At 46.0% G+C, this 19,878-nt stretch overlaps 1 protein-coding gene across 1 annotated transcript in view; it reads left to right on the top strand.

Annotated features, from left to right (window-relative positions):
- The first annotated feature begins 383 nt into the window (after positions 1-383).
- Positions 384-19,878, top strand: part of LOC116948682 (disco-interacting protein 2 homolog C-like) — a 96,226-nt gene continuing 76,731 nt past the window's right edge. The window contains exon 1 of the mRNA XM_032965622.2: positions 384-807. Within this exon, the coding sequence (XP_032821513.2) occupies positions 726-807 (82 nt within the window). The 5' untranslated portion in view covers positions 384-725. The remainder of the gene's footprint in view (positions 808-19,878) is intronic.

Below are 19,878 nucleotides of genomic sequence, written 5' to 3'. Positions count from 1 at the left end.
TTTAATTGAATAAGGTGGGGGGGGGGCTCTGGAGGGGGGGGCTCTGGGGGGGGGGGCTCTGGGGGGGGGTCCCTGGCACGTGGGGCGAGCCGGGGACCCCCACCGCCTCCCTCGACGCGGGTGGAGGCGCAGGCAGGGTGAGGAGGCGGGGTGAGGAGAGGAGGCGTGGTGAGGGGGAGGAGACGGAGGCGTGGTGACGGGAGGAGGCGTGGTGAGGGGGAGGAGACGGAGGCGTGGTGAGGGGAGGAGACGGAGGCGTGGTGAGGGGAGGAGGCGTGGTGAGGGAAGGAGGCGTAGTGAGGGGGAGGAGACTGAGGCGTGGTGAGGGGAGGAGGCGTGGTGAGGAGGAGGAGACGGAGGCGTGGTGAGGAGAGGAGGCGTGGTGAGGGCGATGGAGGCGGAATCCAACTTCACTCCTCCCGCCCCAATCCGAATCCGCCTGTCTCGCCTCCTCCTCCTCATCAAGGCTCCGCCGTTTGCCGTCTGGGTCGCTTTGCCGTCACTCCCGGCGCGGACGCCACGAGAATATTATTTATTCTTTAGTTTGGCGTTTTGCTTTGGCTGTTGGCTGTCGTTGCGGCGTTAGTTTTGTTTGGAGCGAGTTTTGTTGTCGCCGTCGTCGCCGTCGTTTGTGGAAATCTTTAACCGGGGTCTCGGCATAGAGAGATTAGGGTGGGCGGTTGAAGAGGGCGGCGGGGGGGTGGTGGTGGTGGTGGAAGTCGACGATGGACGAGGCGGAGAAGAACGGCGCTTTGCCCGCCGAGGTGAGGGCGCAGTTGGCGGAGCTCCATCGAGAGTTTGCCGAAGGTAAATAACAACGAGGAAGAATGTGTACGCGTGTAAGCAGCACGCTTTGTGTGTTGTGTGTGTGTGTCTACACCTCCACTGCTTGGATGGAAAACGCCGTCGCCGTATCGCCCCGCACCTCGTCGTCGCGTGTTAATGAAGAGGGCTCTCCGTTATATTGTGTTTTATTGTTGTTGTGTTGAGCCCGACTTCACACCACGCTGGTGCAGTGAATGGAGGAGTGGTTGGTGCTTTGCGGCTGTGTTGCTGCTGCTACTACTGCTGCCAGAGAAAGGCACACGATGGGTTCTGATCAATTAGAATATTAGATGATGTTCTTGGCCCCTAGCCCGCTAATTCGGAATGTTGCGAAGAGCGGTGCGCTAACCGACTGCGCCACCGCTCCTCGACGCACTCGTGAGTTTTGTTTTATCACTGCGCCGACTCATTTAGGTGATTGCGTCAAGCCAGTGGTGGGAATTCCACGTTCCTATGCTCGGGACAAGTTTAGCCATGACAACAACTCGCTGTTGGCTTCCCACGGGCTAAGTTACAACTCCACATCAGACCGGGACTTTTAACTGGCAGTCGTATACACATTGCGATTCAAACACCTCGCCTATATATTAAGAGATAATGTTACAGAGGAGTGGAGCGGTGGCGCAGTGGTTGGCGGTACCACACTTTGAAGGATCGAACTGTAGTTGGATTTCCCGGTCACGGCTAACATCAGTGGCGAGTGATGATCTGGTAGCGGTCCTTGGGACCACATCCCACCCCACCCCACTTTTAAACATGCGTGGTTGAAGTATATGTCTAACAACTACAGTGATTGACAGCGTTGGGGAGGCCTTCATCCAGCAGTAGATTGAGAAAGGGCTGCGCAGAATCATTGTTATTAATGTATTTTTGTCATATAAGGAGAATACGCGCCACAGCTCCACCCCTGCAGGAGATGGAGCGGGGAAATGGTTTGCTAGCAACATTGGCGACGGCGTGATGAGGACTTCAAGCCAGCAGTGGATAGATCATTGCTGGTGATGAATGGTAGAAATCTTGAGTTCGTGCGAGTTTGCGTTCGAGTTTAGGCCGTCGGTGGAATTGTGAGCACGGCCCCCACCGGTTGTTGGTGCAAAGTTGAATGCGGTTGGGTTCCCGGATTCGCTTTGTGTTTTGGGCATTTAAATATCAAAGAGCCATTGTGTTTTGCTTTCTTTTTCATGTATTCTTCTCTTTATGCCTGGGCCTTCATTCCTATGCTGCCACTGCTGCTTCCACTACTGCTGGCTGCTTGTGAGCCCTCGGATGCCGAAGTGTGTTCTTGTGAAAGGGCCATGTGTGTGTATGTTTCTCACTTTTTTTGAACCGGTCCGAAGCCTTCCATAGGTCGCCTCAGCCTTAAATGGGAACCTGGTACGATGTGTAAAGATTGTCACGAGGGAGACAAAGGCGTGGTGCTGGCCACCCACCCCCATCGTGTGTCATGCTCGCTAACAGCACTTGCCCCAACATCTGTTAAAGGCCGCATTGGGGATCTTTGCTTCGTCACACTTATCAGTGTGGGTTGGTGAAGATGGGGAGCAAAGTACAGTGAACCAATTGATTTGTAGCACTGAGTTCACCTGACAGCCCATGACACCTGTTTGTGAATGGTGGTCACCCATCAAAGCACTATCCTCAAGTTTGGTTAGCTAATGAGCTCTTGACTCATCCTGGGCGATTTAGTCATAGACATTAGTTTGTATACATTTGTGGCTGCGTATGTGTTTGTCTGTGTCCAGTTGATCCCTTGTTGTAGCTTAAGTTCTGCTCATTGACACAGTTGTCTCATGCAGTGGTGGTGTCCCATTAGCTTGGTCTCAGAAAGCGGGCATTAACCCATCAACGCCCCCACAAATTGGGGGCGTTGATGCGCGAGTCACCTCGTGCTCAAAAAAAGAGGTGCCCGATAAGTTATCTGACGGGGTGAATGACAGTAGGGGTGGCATTATGCAATTGGTGAGCTCTCGGTCATTTTGTGGCATCAGATCCAACGTGTGATCAGCAAGGGCAGTTCAGCATGTGGTTTGGCGGAGTGGAGGTGACTGTGATGGTGACAGTGGTAAAGGCATGTGCATTCGTTTTTTTTATGATGTTCCATAAGCCAAACACTCGTTGAGCTGTCAGATATTTTGGCAGGTTGGAGGTGACAATGAGTTTGACGATTCTGTTAAAATTAAAGTGAGGGCCCTGTTGTTAAATTTAGTTATGTTGATTCATCTTTTGAAAGAATGGATCATCGTGGTGTTAGGCTTGATGAGTGAATGAGAAAGTGGCACCTTGGAGGGAGATGTTGCACCGAGATGGCACTGCCCGCTTCAATCGTATCGCTTGCAGCGTTTCAGATATACATTTAGAAATATGCATTGATATTTTGATTTGAAGCTTTTGTGACTGCAGGAATCCATACTCGTTGGTTCTGTCGGTAAAGTCACGTGGGTAGAAACATAATAGATCACGACGTTTCGATGACGATTGCATGCGTTGCGATCGAAACGTCGTCATCTATTATTTTTCTACATACGTGACTTTACCGAAAGAACCAAAGAGTATGCATTGAGATTATTTAGATAATTTTGGTGCTATGAATGTCCAAATGATGGGCCACTTTGTTGAGCTATCAATTGTGGCCAGGCCACTTCTGAAAAATACGTTAATACCTCAGTGGGCTTTGCTGGTAGGATGGGGATGGTTTAGTTTTATTCATGTGTTTGGGTGATTTGTTTACCTTGCTTGTACTTTGCACTACAATCGTGTTTTTGTACTGTTTCTTGATGTAACGTTCTTACCCGCCTCTATTGGACATTTATGGAAAATAGCTTTATAGCTCATCGGATTCCTCCAGTATAAATAAATATTCTTATTCTGATATTTTTTAATCCGTCAACTGGCTCACTCGCTAACCAGTGGGACAGCGGCAGCGCTCCCTAACCTCGCCGTGAGCGTATTACTGCTAACTCTGCTGTTCAACCAGGAAGAAGACTTCGCTCGAGGACCATGAATTGTGCACTCAGTATTTTGCCTGCTTCTTGGTATGTCTTGTGTTAAGCAACAGGCACACGGACGTGCGTAACATGGTGTCGCCGAGGTGCTTCGATCATCACGGTTTTGGATGCATTGAGCAGCGGCTGTCCAGTTTAAGCCCACAAGAAGATGCAGCAATAAGCGTTACAATGGCTTGTTTTGTTTTCGTGCCAGCTGCCACCTGCAAGACGCATACTTGGCAGTGGGGAAGGATATTTGATTGAAGTCCACATTATTTAGTGAAACACAAAGGGTTAACCCAAATGCGTACGCTTGCGTATGGGGGGGTCTACTGACAAGGTGCGCATAGGAAGCGGGGGGGGGGGGGGGTGAAGCCTCCATAATAATGTCTACATTGGCCTTCAAGCGAGTGAGATAGTCCGGCGGTTGACTGTTTGCTTAAGACGTGAATATGATTAATCCTTGATCGTTTCTGCGTGGATTAAATGTCGTCCGTTCTATAGGATTCGGGTGGGGGGGGGTCAAGCGTACGCACGCATGTGGGGGTGTAAAAAGTACGCGTGCGTACAGGGCGGGGGGGGGGGGGAGTGCCCAAGTTTCGACAGCTTTTTGCGTGCGTAATAAATGGATGGCCCCTAAATCCAGTTCCAAGTCTGTTGGCGCAGTTGGGTGGGGTGACGCACGCACCACCACTGAGTTGTCGTGGTGGGGAGTGGCAGCGGTGCATCTGCGAGTCATCTCTGCCAGTTACCCCACAACACCTGGGCCTGTCGCGTTACCCTTTTGCCAAAGAGCAGTCTCTTTGGGATCCTTGGATGAAATGCGCCTTTCGTATTATCATCTCCTCACATGGCTTTAAAGTGCACCCAGCCTGGCCCAATCACTGGTTATATCACTACCATTTAGTGGCGAATTACCGTTGCTGTTCATGTTATTTTGCACACCTGTAATATAATTAAGTAGTTGGTCGGTTACACAATAGTTGGAGCAATCATCTGATGTGCATAGTGTCAAATATATCCATTTTTTCAAATGTGATATCTCTGGACTCATAAGCATATTCAAGTAAGAAAGTAGCCATAAAATGTGCACCACTGAGGTGCTCAAGAGTCCCATTGAAGGAAGGGAGATTATAAGTAATTATGCGATGTCATCTTCTGGGGACTGTTGTGATGCAACGAGATGTTTGGCTATGAGCTGTGAGAGTTCTTGGTGCAAAGTTCCGCTTCTCATTACATGAAGCTGATGACACAATTGCAGTACAATTGTTCTGAACAAAACTCGAGCAAAAGTATAATTGTTGAAAATCTCTCCTGGTTAAAAATGTCTTCTAACTTGGTGAGACTTTCCCTTTTCCATTTGACATTGCTCTGTGTGCTGTCAAGAGGTACTTACCCGCAGACTTGCCTTTATACCACTATTATTGGGACCTCAATCACAGCTTTACAATCACAGTTATCACGCCAAGCCTGCCATTGCTACTCTCCAGTCACCGACATTCACGATTGTTACCTGCACAGTGATGCACATTGCGAAACAGTTAACTCTAACCTTCTAGGGCTATCAATTCCTACTCTAATGGAGCTCTTGAGTGACATCTATAAAATCTGCAGTTACCTGATGGAAAAAAAAAACTCCAAGCCCAAATTCAAGCATTTCTAGACATTGCCTAACAGCACCGGTGGGTGCGTCTGGTATTGGTCTGACAGGATAAGTGCTACAGAGCCTAATTCATTCCACTGAGTGGAGATGCATCTCTATCACTTACAAGCCACCGGTGTGCGCTCAAGGGAAGTCGTCACGCTCTGTTGGTGACCCCACTATAAAGGACCTCCTTGTAAAAGCTGAAAAATGAGATGCGCGCCGCACCATGTGACTGCACCGTGTTGTTTTTATGTTATTATGAGTTCCTCACCATGCAAGGGCAGCACATTTCCCATAATGCTTTGAATGTTCAGGGAGAGCGGTGGCAGCGTGGTCTGCGCACTGTGGTGTGAACTTGCTGACCTGACAGGTCTCTGAACTGGTATTGACTCCCCCCTCTTTTTACTGATTATACTCCAGCAGTGGCTTGACAAAGGTGCTGAGTATTTGAATACTATTTTAACAATTTATATCCATGCAGCAGAACATCCGTTAGGATTCAGTTACCAGTGGTTCAAAGGCTAAAAAGATGTTAATGCTTGGGATGTTGATTTATTGAATCGTAAAACCAACATCGAAAATTTGAACGTCTTTGTAGCCTTCAACGTTCTGCTTATAAATTGGATTTTCATGCTTTGAGTAGCATACATAATTAACTTGTACATGGAGCAGATATTTAATACTGAGCAAATACATTATGTAAACTTGTTACCTGCCCCTCACTGTATTAGACATATATGCACAGTTTTATGTTTTTTTATATTTATAGTGTAGCATCTGTCGTAGAATCTACAATTCCTTGTTAAACTAGTTTTACATGGATCCTCATGGCAGGCATGCAGAATGGCAAACATAAATTGTGTATTGCACCTTGCAATCATTGTACTTTGATAGATGTCATTTTTTTTTGCACAGAAATAAAGCCACGTTCGGTTAAATCAGTGCGTAGTTGAATATTGTTCGTAAGTTAGCATTATTTATTTATGTGTACGTTATTTTAGTGTTTTAGCATGATCGAACCGATCGTGCGGGCAAACGGTTTCGTTTGTTTTCTGGCAACAAATGTTTAGGGCTGGAGGCAAGTTTGGGCATGCAGTTTTACCGTGTCCTATTTCATCGGCTCATTCAATCCGATGCCGCCAGATGTGCAATCGCAATTGCAACATTTGCTGGGAGCTGTGGTCCCTGCAATTTCGCCAAGCCTGTAGAGTCTCACCGGATCTCACCGGCAAGGAACGAATCAAATCGGTAAATGATGAGAAGTGCCCCATGGTTACAGAAAACTAGTGCAAGCCAGAAAACCATGAGTTCACAACAACACACAAACACGTGTAATAGGCACTTATTATTTGTGCTTTGTGAAAAAAAGACATCAGGATTTCCTAAAGAAGTGCATTGTGGTCCTCTTGGCATAAGGCACCGTCAAAAGTAAAATTGAGCAAATGTGAAGGACTGACAACAGCAGTAGCAGCGTAGCAGAGATAGACATCTCTAGACCAGTTTTATTCTCATTAGAACTCATCAGCACAGGATAGTCACTGCTCATTGCTGCAAAATCTGCCTTTGGGCACTGTGTATGTGGGGGGGGGGGTCTCCATTCCCACGCCACGAGACCCTTTAGCGTGGCCAATGCCAACAAGAATCAAATTTGTTAATGATGACAAAAATCCATCATGACAGAAAACTCGTGCCGAACTAAAAGCAGTGCAGTCGCACATCAATACAGATCTGTGGCCAATTTCAACAACTTGCAAACGTAATTGATTTCTTTATCACCTACTGTATGCATGTGTAACCTTCATAGCATCGTGCAATCTTGACTGCAAACTCTGTTCCAGTTTTTGTCGGCAAGCTTCCCTTGAAGCCAGATCTTACATCGGCCACGTCTTTTAACTTTCGCATGTAGTTCCTGTACACCGCTGAGTCGGTTCATGTAATTTTGATCTGTTGCTACGACGCACTGTAAGTTCCTTTTTACAGAACGAGTCTTTCGACGGCGCGCGCTATTTTGGGTCTCCACCACCCCCCACCCATGGCTCCGACAGTGAAGGTGAGCACGGCATGGCCCCCATAGCGCAAGGAGAGTTGGCCTGCCCGCCTGCCTTTTGTCGTGAGACGTTGTGACCGTCACGGGGAAGTCGCCCTTGCTCAATCAAACGTGAGCCAGCCAACTCGCACGTGCGATTGTTTATGTCCCCGCTCGCAGCATCCCTACGGTGGTCTTGCCCAAGCAAGGAGGTGTGGGGGGGGGGAGACGGTGGCATTTAATTTAGAGCCGCGCCACTTCTTTGCCGTGGGTGGCAGTAGGGGCGGTGGGGGTTGAGGAAACCCACCCTGGAATACGGTGCCATAACTTAACAAGCTTTGCAAAATGTTTGTTTCCCCCAAACGAGTTTATTTCATTGACAATTATAGCCCGATTGTGCGTGTGCAATCGCCTTGAGAGTGACGCGCCACTATTTGTGAATGGCTGTGGAGGAGGAAACGCAGAAACGTGTCCGGTGTGTTTTCACTTGGCACTCTGGAACTATAATTACTTGATTGTCGGCGTGCGGCGAGGCATTAATTAATTTGTTTAACATTTGATGGTGACCACTCGCAATGTATGCAGCGAATTGCATGTGCGCATGTGTTCATATTTTATTATTTAAGATCGGTGGTGCAAATCACATGCAAATCATAGGCACATTGTATGCTAATGTTTCATTTGGGTCAACGGAGTGCACAAACCTTTGCACATTGGGAAGGAAACATGAGAAACAATAGAAACAAACCTAAAAATTGAGGCTTAAATCGTGACCGTGAATCGTGACAAGTCATTGAGTCGCTTGGTGGTGAATCAGCACATCTCGACTCGATCTGCCTCATTGTATGTTGCTTTATGAGCCTATTATTAACCATAATTTAGACTGTGATCAATTATAATAATCATAATTTAAGAATAAAAAAACAATACAACCAGTGTATTTAAGTACTGTGGGTCACTGCAAGTTTGCCACGCGATAGGTCACATTTAGAGTTGTTAAGATTCATTAGAGATAATTTGATGCAGGGAGAAGACCGCTATGGGACTACATTATTATCAATAAGAGGACAGTGTAGCAAAATACATTGTTTCACTGTACTATGCACCCATGTCTATGCTTCCTGAGCGCGCTGAGTACGTCAAATATCCTCCCATGACCCAGGCAAACTTAACGAGGCTATCATACAGCCTGACTTACGAAGGCCTGACTTACGAACACCCGACTTACGAACACCCGACTGATGAACACCCAACTTATGAACTTATGAACACCCGACTTATTAACACCTGACTTATGAACACCCAACTTATGAACACCCGACTTATGAACATCCACACTTACGAACGGGCTTCGCACTTGCAGTCCCCGACTTATGAACGCCCGACTTACGAACACCTGACTTATTAACACCCGACTTACGAACACCCGACTGATGAACACCCAACTTATGAACTTATGAACACCCGACTTATTAACACCTGACTTATGAACACCCAACTTATGAACACCCGACTTATGAACATCCACACTTACGAACGGGCTTCGCACTTGCAGTCCCCGACTTATGAACACCCGACTTCCGAACACCCGACTTATGAACGCCCGCACTTACGAACGGGATTCGCACTTGCCAACCGAACCGCGGCACTCTACACGAGATGTAGAGGAATGAGTCACAGCCTCCCGTGTAATGCGCAACGGCATTGAACCGGCCGGCGACATTTTGCGTTTAAGCACAGCACATTATTGTGTTCCGACTGACGAACCGTTTGACTTAGGAACGAACGGGTCTCGGGAACGTAACCCGTTCGTAAATGGGGGGACTGCCCGTATTGACAAAAGTGATATACATGCACACGTACGAGACTGCTTCCTACGGAGCCGAGGGAAGTGCTCTGTATTGTAGCAACCAATTATGCCAAGCTTGGCCGTTCCCTGCGCTTGTGCCAACGCAGCGTGATAACCGACACGTCTCGATGAGCGGGGATAAAAGAACTGCTGACCAAGTGGCTTGTACTCTCGGCCAACGTAACATTTTTTTTAAACACTCTTTTATTAGCCCTTTATTTTCTGTCTTTTATATTGTTTTATGAAGGTCGTTGTTTGTAGCTGTGCGAATTCTGCCTGCTGATTTCTGCTCTCATCTGTATGTACAGTGTGACGGAGGGCAGTGGCGCAAATGTTAAGCAGCCTCCCGCTATGAACCTCGGCGAGCTGAGTTCGATTCCTGGCCCTGGGTAGTATTAGTGTCGAGTGACATGTCAACTGGTTCTGGGTGCCCCCCCCCATCACCAACTTGCAATGACCAGGATGGGGAAGTATGAACAAATGCTGTAACCCCTATTGCATAAAGGGAGGCTTTCACCCAGACGTCAAAGGGCTTAAAGTTATTGTTTTTTTTATATACAGTGCAATTTTTTTTAACTGGACAATTTTAAACTGTTTAACAATCATGGAAGCCGATTTGAGAAATAACATAATTTTAATCCATTATCTGTGATTCAATTTCACACTAAAGTATTCTACAATCATTTGGCCATTGTCTGTCCACTGCTAGATTATCCCCTTTCCAAGTCATCACCATATCTCACGGTCTTGCGGTGTCGCAATCCATCTCACTTCTGCACGTAAATATTGTCTTTTGTTTAATCTGGTGAGAGCGCATTGATATTTATTATTTTATTTTGAATGGAGATGTAACCCTTGGAAGAGCAATACACATCTCTCATGGGTTGACTTGCAAGTGACTATAGTAACAGATTTCTCTGGAGAGATGTGCAATTACGGCCTTTATCTAACAAGTCTTTATGTAACTACAGTTACAGACATCTCGCTGAAGAGAGGTCTCTGAAAAGAGATGCGTATAATGTTAGTTATGTAAAGGCAGTTGTTGACAATTTAGTTGGAGGTTGTGTTGAATGTGGAAGAATTTGGTTTTGACAACTAGCATGCTGGCCTTAACTCTGTTGGTGTTCCTAAACCATGAGTGGGAATTGTGCATTCCTATGGCAGGGGCGAGTATATCGACAGGTTAACCTGCTGTTAGACTCCTCACCAAGTGGGGAGCAGCCTTAATCGCTTGTGGTCGATTTACCCACCACAGTGAGATGATGGGCCGAGTCAAACCATTACTGCGAATGGAACTCGCTACCTTCTGATTATGAGTACCAGGCCTTCTGATGCAGATTCTCCCCAGCCTGATGTTAACCGTTACACTGTACATCTTTCATTGCATTTGGTATAAGGTGCATTATCTATTTAGTGATGATACAAAACAGCTCCAGACCTGTTACCATAAATGTAAACTTAACAAAAAAATGACATCGGTGGCTTCATTGTCCATTGGCGTGTTGTATAAAGCTTAAATCTTGCGGCGAGAACGAAAAATACGATGTCATCCAGCGTCTGGCTGGGCGGCCTTTATCAGAAGGGTCTCCGCGTTTCCTTTTCTCACACCCAGACAACGATGAATCAGGAAAGGCTGGCGTCATAGGCGTGTGCGTGTGTTCCCCACACTCTTGAATTTGTTTGTTTTGCCTGGCTGTAAAACTAATATTCGTTGATGGCGAACGAAGGGTCATCTGGCATGCGCACGTACGTCTGCGTATGTATGTTGAACTTTTTTCGCACCATACGTAGTCAGCCGTGCTCATTGGAGGTGCACCATTGTAAGGGTTAGATTACTTCCCTATCGTTCTGTAATCCACACTTCATTTTGTCGGCGTTAACTTTCCCAGTGTGCAATTGAGCAAATTTGTGCTACTTATTTCGTATTTTTTTGTCAATTTTCCAAACTTTGATTCCACTTGTCCTGTTGGAGTTCATCGTTACCTCTTCAAGTGACCTCTGCTGTACTTCTCCATGTGTCTTTCTGTAGAGATGTCATTTGAATGCCAGTGGAACTAATTAGTTTAATATTCTCAAAGCTGGAATTTATTGGCAAATAAAGTCAACAGTTTAATACAATTTTTTTTACAGTAATTGGTGTGAGCAGACTGAGACCAACAATTCTTGCTATAGTTGAAAACCCAGTTTAATTACTGCCGGTTTAAACCTGGAATTGAGAAAAGTATCACAGTGATGCGGATTAAGTGATCTAAGCCACTCAACCATCTTGTGTTTTTTAAATGCTGTTGTTGATGCCAGGGATAAGACCTTTTTATTGCTGCGTTTTCATGACAATTAGAAACCAGACCCAAGCTATGCTTGGGCTGACATTACTCAGATCCTATCCTAACACACAACTTCTTGGGTTTGTACTCTCCCCTTATCCCACCGCCCTTATCCCACTGCCCTATCTCGTTCCTTGTCTCCATTGTCAGGAAACTAGGTTTAGAGTGCCCTGCATGAGAGACACATTAACTTCACACGTCTCCTCCACGGTGATGCAGTGACATTGCGACGGCTCAGAGGTCATTCTACCTAATATGCGGGCAGCCCCCTTGGAAAGGCGAGCCACTCAGGTGGGCCGTGCGGCCTGGTTACAGCTCGTTTGGCCAGGTGCAGCTGCCGTGGGAATCCGGTCCAGTGCTGTATGTTCCTTGGAACGCTGCAGAACTCTTGAGAACCTGGTCGACTCTCGTGGGGATCACTGGATTCTAACTCGGGATATAAGCAGTGCCAGCTCATTGCTCTGACATAAGTGTTGACATCTTAAGCTGTCCAGCTGGGTTTTATAACATTGATATTTGTTTACCATTTCGATTTAAAGCTTTCGTGACTGCAAGGATTCATCTTCTTTGGTTCTTTCGGTAAAGTCACGTAGAATGAGAATAAAAGAATAAATTGATAAAATAAAATAACACAATAATATTCTCACGATGTTTCGGCCACAACACAAGCGGCCTTCATCAGGTGAAGGGGACGAGACTGTCTGAAGGACAGCGCTTGTCCCCTTCACCTGATGAAGGCCGCTTGTGTTGTGGCCGAAACGTCGTGAGAACATTATTGTGATATTTTATTTTATCAATTTATTATTTTATTCTCATTCTACGTGACTTTACCGAAAGAACCAAAGAAGATTTGTTTACCAGTTCAGCTCGTTGTAACGATCATTGTCTGCAAGTTTAAGGCCACCTCTTTATTATTTAGCCGACAAGCAAGCAGGTGTGTGTAATTGAATTATGTACCTTTGTACTGTGTTTGGTTATATGGTATGTACTATAGACAAAGATTTGTATTTCATCAATTTCTTGCAAACTAAACCAAAATAAGTTTAACAGCTGGCATTTTTGCTTCTAAATGTGTTTGTTTATTTTCAGTGTTAAACTTAATGGTGTAAAAAAATACATTAAGCAGGTTTATTTCACCGTGTGTGTGTGCGTGTATATTTTTTTATTGTTAAAACATCAGATGCAAACGCTTGCAGACTGCAGTGAGTCTCTATTTTAAAGAATAAAATATTTTAAAGTCTTCCCGCGAATTATGACTTGTTTTTCCAGCCTGCACAAGTCGGTGTAAAGTTCACGAGAAATGAACAAAAACACAATTCTTTCCCTGCTTTTTTTTAGTTTGAATGTTATTTCACTTCTTTCCATTTGCCGTGTTGAAATGTCACTCGGTATTTACAATATTTCGCAAGTGTTTCCTCTGGCAGAGGCCTGCATCTTGGCCTGGGGCGTAGAGGATCTGGGGGACCTGATTCCCAATATGTATCTGCATATGGTTATTGATTTGCTGGTTCTGGGCTAATGGAATAGAGAGTTCACTTTCTACTTAAAAGGTCAATTTGTTTAAACAGGTGAGAACTCAAGAGGCCCGAGACCTTGCGTGGTCTCAAGCAAATCCACGTGGTAGGAAAACACTGCCGGTCATTGGGTATTGTTAACCGCACATGAGCGATGTGCGTGCGGTATTTTTATTCGCACGCTTCCCCATGCTTAACAGAAGTAATCATCTTTTGCCTGATATTTGAGGCCTAAATTTGTTGATAAACTGCAAAAAACGCAATCTTCTGCTTATTTAGATAAAAAAACAACAACCTCATAACGTATATGTGGGGAACAACCAAAAACATTTACGTCATCTTCGAAAGAAAGAAATATAATAAAAAGTGACTGACGCCCTCGTTTTGCCCTTGTTTTAAATGCCTGAGAATCCAACTGTCTTGCTTTTACAGGCCTATCTGGGGTGGACAGAGGAAGCATGGTGCCTTATCTGTGTTTTCCATTACTAACCACCAGAAAGTAGAGAAATAGGTTGCCTTTTTTTTGCTCCTTTCACGGCACCGAGTTATCAACATAGTTTTCCTCTCACGTCATTTCTTCAGCCCCTGTTGTTTGAAATTCCCGATTAGCAAATGTGAGTGGTGGGGTGCAATGGTTAGGGCACTGCGCTGTGAACTCGGAAACCTGAGCTCGATTCCCGGTGATGGCCAACCTCGGTGACGAGTGATATCGGAACCGGTGTTGGCCCCCTCCCTGACCAGTGTGGTGAAGTATGGTCAGACAGCCCGTTTGACATGGTGTGGTGGAGGCATTCATCCAGCAGTGAATTTACTGAACAGTAATTGCTTAATGGTGATATAATACACATGGGACTGTAATTGCAGCCCTAACACATGCTATAGTGTATAATACGCTTGTTTTTCTTTCTGTACTGGGTTATACAATCTGTATACATGTGATGAACAGTATTGTGTAGATTTAATTGAGAGACCGTGGTTGAGCAGTTTTGGCAATTGTGTCAGAATTAAACGGCACAGCCACTTAATTCGTAGCGGCTTGTGTACGAGTTAGCAGATGATAAATTTGTATATAATAATGTTTCCCACGTTGTCCGCCATTCCTGCACCACCTCCGCTTAGGCGTGACATTTTCTATTTAGCACACTTGACTCACGCGAGTCTGTGTCTGCCTGTATACACTGCAAGCCGGGCAGGAGCATGGTGCCTCATTTGTTTCCAAATATCCGGTGTCTCAACTGGGGATTCACTCGTTTATCCGGGGGTGGGAGGAGGGACATGACCACGGGCTATCCGTGTTGAGATGTTAAACAACTCGCCTGGTATACAGGAAGTCGTGGGTTTGATCCCAACCCTTGATGCCTGTTGTATATTTGGAATTTCTTGTCTTTCTCCCAGTAGTCATGTGGATTTTACTCCAGGTCCTCCGGTTTTTCCCTTCTACATTTAAAAACATGTGTTTAGAGTATTTGGCTGTTATACATTTCCACACGATAAGCCACTTAGTTGAGTTATCATTTGTGGTCAACTCGCCTCTGAAAAAGAGCTGTATAGCTCAGTGCGTCTTACCTGGTAAAATAAAAATAGTATTCGTTTAACCCAGGATAGGTCGACGAGCCCCACCCACATGTGATGTCACCACACGGGGCGTGGCCAGCAGGAAACCAAGGTCCATGGAGATAGACTCTCGAGGGCGTTCTGCGACGAAACCTAGGTCACGGAACGAGGTCGCAGTCGCCACCAGGTCGCTTACCCCTCAGGTACCAGTCTTAGGTGGTATCTCTCCTAACAGAATGGCAAACGGGCTAGCTCCCTTCCCATAACCGTCATCTCTCGGAAGCATTTGGCCATTTGCAGCAGCACTTGCTTCGCAGGCAATTATGCATTCACCGTCAAGTACCAGGATGCGTACTTCCAGTTATTCGACCCGAATAACTAACTTGAACCATGGTCTGGAACCCAGATATTCAGGTGACCATGCTCACCAGATATTTGGAAGAGAGAACCAGGATAAATGAATTTACTGTATTAATTAACTGTAAGGCACCATGGTGCAGAAGGAACGGACCAAGACACAGCACAGAGGGGACCTTAGAGATGAGAGGGTGTAAACAAAACAGTGCAAATGAGACATTACACTGCAAACAAAATAGCGAATTGACTCGAATTGTGATCTTAAATAATTCCAAATTATCCCATCACGGAAGTGTAAAGAGATTAGTGGGATAATTCAAAGTAAGAATTGCTATTGTCGTTCCTGCTGTTAAAAATGCCATGTTAAATGTCATATGCGAGTTCCTTTCACGAGTGCCATGCATGAGGTTGTTTAAGATTGTTTACTAGATTTCCATTATTCGTCATGTATATAAAAATTTCGCTGCTTTCGTTCCGTGCAACCCCTGCATAAGCACCCCCCTTCCCGGGTCACTATTTAAAAAGAGCCTCTTAGCTCAATGGGCCTTGCCCGAATATAAACGCACCAACTGATTTGCACGCCTGCTGAGTGTGCTCCCTGAGTGCGGCTATTGCTTGTGTGCCATTATTGTGACGATGAGCTGAGATGTTCCCTTCTCCGTGTCGGTAGGCCGTTGTTTATCGTGTCGTGCCGTTATTGGCGTGACGTGAAATTTGTGCTGCGTATCGCTAATGGGCCCCCCCGGGTGTGTGGTTGTGCATGGGCCAAGGTGATGTCCCTGTTGAGAATGGTCATTGAATTTTGTTTCAACACTGCCTTAATAACCACAGATCACTTACGTTAAATCCTGGACGTGCCGTCGACGTGCAAATTGGAACGTTCAGCGTGTTGAGTTCAGCAGTGCCGCGTTTGGTTTACACGTTTTTGGACCAGTGCCACGTTTGTTTTCCGAACTATCTATCCTCCGATGCGTGTTGGGTTGTTCCTGAATACTGTGGTTTCCTCCAAACTCGCAAAAAATACCCGAAAGGAAGTGGTTAAGCATACCGATCAGGGTTTTCCTATTATGGACTTCTGAATCCTTTTAGGCTTACCTGGGTAAAAGTAGAATAATTTCTTACTCACTTGAGGCCTACATGTAGTACCCAACTTGCGTTCGAATATGCATGTGTGGTTTGTTCGGCCTGCAGTTATTTTTATTTCAGTGCAGACATTTTGCGCACGTGTAGACGAATAGTGTGACATTCATACAAGGGGAATTGCGCGCAATTTGACACGCGGCTTTGAAATGTTATCTGGCCGATTTTAAATAAAACCTTGCGTTTTGGCTGTTTGCTTTTGAACCAGGTGCATTGCAGCTATTTCTAGCTAGTGGAGATTAAGATGTCTTCTTCATGTCGAGGAACCTTGAGAAGCAATTGTAATTTATTTTTGGACTTTTAACAAAATTTCCATGCTGTTTTGGATTAGTTTTTTTGTGTGCAAAATGTACCACTTCCGTTTCAGTTCATTTTCATGAATTTGGTGCCAATTTTTGTGCCCATTAAAGCAAGGCCCTCCCCTCGGCAGACTCCCATCGAAAAGCAAACCAGGCTCAGCCCTGGTTAGCGTCAAAAGATCTGATGCGCTCAGCGGGTGCATCCAGGGGAATTTGGTCGTAGGCTAAGGAACGAGTGCCTCCAGTGATACCTTGGCTGCATTCCTTCAGGGGACACTCAACGCCGACGTAGCGCTTAACCCGCTTGGTAAACGTGTCGAGACAAAACTATTTAAATTTTAATGGACCGCCACAGGTGCCGTGACGTGCCTGTACACGTCGCCGCCAGCGCCGGGGGGGGGGGGGGGGGGGTTGCTCATCGGACGCCTCGAGTAAAAGAGAAAAAATGGAATCGTATTTCGCGTACGCGTCGGTGACGCGCGCTCCCTGATTTAGAATCGGGGCGCTTGCGCTTTGGTCAGAGCGGCCCGTTCGCAGTTGGAGGGCAGTGTTTTTCAAGCTCCAGTTGTGGGGCAACTCGTCACATCGGCCCTTCAGTGTTATTGCTACGGGCCAATATCATAGGAGTAACTGAAGAAGCTACCAGCACGTGGAGCAAAACGGTGGACATCGTGACGAACATTACACGGCAAAAAACCTGAAAACAACATCAGAGTGCTTTGTATGCACAACCACAATAACCTACGCAGTAGCAACACGAGTTATACTTGTCTGGAAATTGCCAGCAGTTGTGAGACTTGCCCCTTCCATGGGAATGTATAATTTCCTGGCTCAACTTGGCATGTGGATACTCTCTCACTGCCTAGCGTTTGTTGGAGCATGGAGACGCTTTGCCATTTTGCTTTTTCATACACTGCCCATCTCAAAAATCGATCGGCTGATATCAAATAGCAGCTTCACCTTTGTTGTTCAGCAGAGCGAGCGGCTTGCTTGCTCCGTGCCACCGCTCGGCGTTTCCCACGGCACACGGCAAACTTTCAAAATAACACAATCCTTATGCCGCTGCCTCGGCATATTTTCCTTTCGCCTCGTTTGAATAAATAATGCTGGGAAATATAATGTAGTGCCCAAGTCCTTTGGTTGATGTTATTTTATTACGGCGATGAAACCGGCCAAGTGCCTCGCGGATTATTTTTAATGGGTTTTTTTTCCTTTTGGAAAAGTGAAATGGGTGACTTTAAATCGTGGGGCCGCCAGTGTGGGCATTTTGCAAGGTTGAGCGCTGCTCAAGGTACGCTGGCTCCACTTGTCACGTGTTTTGCGTGTCATGGCCCGTGGATAACGCTTGAACCCGAAGGGTATTCTGTGTTCAGGGTGTCCTCCCTTAAACCCCGACCGCTCCAGTCCAACGCTTTCTTCTGGTCATTACCGTAAATCGGGAGCTGCCGAGCTGTAAGTACAAGGTCTCCTTTGCAAAGTACGTGCGTACTTTTAATATCGGATGCACCTTTGCAAAGTGCGTATGATTTTGAGCTGTGTGTCAAAACTACAGAGCAGCATACTTTTTTTGAAAGTTTTTCCTATGACCAATTTACCCTGGTTGGCAGATCTTATAAATTAAGCAGATTTTAGCATGGTTAGTACTTGGATGGGAGATGGCCTGGGAAATTAGATGTTCCAGGTTTGATTTGCGAGGTGGCGTACAGGAATAGAATAAATGTAAGCTGAATTTCTTTCGCACTGTACGTAGCCAACCATGCCAATAAGAGGTGCGGACTTATATCTGTATGTGCTGAGCTTTTGAGTGTTACCCTTTGTGTACGTGTAGGTTTTCTCCGGCCACTGCAGGGTCCTCCTGAAAAAAATATCCTCAAATTTTCTGAGATCTCCCTGCCTCTAAAGGGATATTACAGAAGAGAGAGGGCATTGTTCATTATTTCAACAAAGCGATACAGAATGCGGTAAACGGGCTGACGTTTGTTTATTTCCTCTTGATAGGTGAGGGTGTGTTTGTTTACACGAGGAAAGAAAGAAAAGATAAAAACAGAAATAAATGTATTTCGATTAATCTATTTTTTATTGTTATTCTTTATTTTATTAATTTTTTCACCTACGTGACTTTACCGAAAGAACCAAAGAGTTATGGATCCTTGCAGTCACGAAAACTTCAAATCTAGAATTACATGAGGAAGTTTTTTTTCCGAAAGAAAACGGCGAGAGGTGGGGAAGAGACAACGGCGTGCGTAGCTGTCGAGTGCGGAGGGCGGTGCGGCTGCATTGGCGCTCACGGATCAGAGAGGGGCCCATCGCCGGGTGACAAGAGTGGGGAAACTGGCCAAGAGGCCCAGTTTCATTACTTGTAGCCCAGTTTCATTACTTGTAGCCCAGGGCTCGTGGCAGCCACACTGCGCCACCGTAGTGGGGATTCTTCCCGTGTGATGAGTGGATGGAGTGAAATGTACGTATTTATGTTGAACTTATTTCACACCGTACGTAGCCAACCGTGCGGATCGGAGAGGTCTAATGAGCAGGATCATTTGTGTACTATAATGAAGGCCCATTGCCTGAAATGTTGCCTGTTATGTACATATGTACATCACAATATTCTTCCTGTTAAGGCGGTGTGATTGACGAATATGTTGAATTTTAATTAGGAGAAGACCATAATGGCTGATTTTTGCTGGTGCTTTCTCTTGTGTGTGTGTGTTGGCCGGAGTGGGGTGGGGGCGGGAAAAAGGCGGCGTTGTATTAAACTTAATTCTACCCACACGTCACAGTGCTGCTGGTTTTCATCTTCAGCTTTGCTTAAATGCTTTCAGTCTGCTGTGGCAATTTGCATTTGAATAGAAAACATTGGTCAGGATGGAAATCTGCACGGCGGGGTGAGAGTGCAAGGACTGCTGGTGTGAGGAATCAGGAATCTCTTTTTGTAAGCTTCGTTTTTTTTGAATCAACAATGTCAAATAGGAATGTGCTGAATTCCCTCGAATGATTTGTGAAACGCCATTTGATCGTCATTGTACACACATGCGGTCTTGTAAAAGGTGGATTTGTGTGCTCACGCCACTGTTGATGGAAGGGCCCCCACAGGAGGGAGCTCGAGAGGACCTCCATCGAGGGTATTTTGGCCTACTCTTCCATGCTGGGTTGATGTCTTGCAAGAGGTGGGAGTAGCCACACTTTACCCCACCACCACCACCACATGTGCCACCTGCCGATCGACTAACTGTGATGTACCAGTTATATCCTGCGGCGTTGGCACGGGCGTGGGAGCATTCATAAGCTTGTCCATTGCTTTAGCTGCCGTGCGAGGAGCGTGAACCCAGCGACTTCTGGACTGGCAACTCACTGTGCTGACCAT

The sequence above is a fragment of the Petromyzon marinus genome, chromosome 34 (genome assembly GCF_048934315.1).
Source record: "Petromyzon marinus isolate PM22_M1 ecotype Great Lakes invasive population chromosome 34, UKy_Petmar_22M1.pri1.0, whole genome shotgun sequence".
In the NCBI taxonomy this organism is placed as follows: Eukaryota; Metazoa; Chordata; class Hyperoartia; order Petromyzontiformes; family Petromyzontidae; genus Petromyzon; species Petromyzon marinus.
The sequence above is the reverse complement of the archived record's forward strand: the minus strand, read 5'-3'. Positions and strand labels throughout refer to the sequence as shown.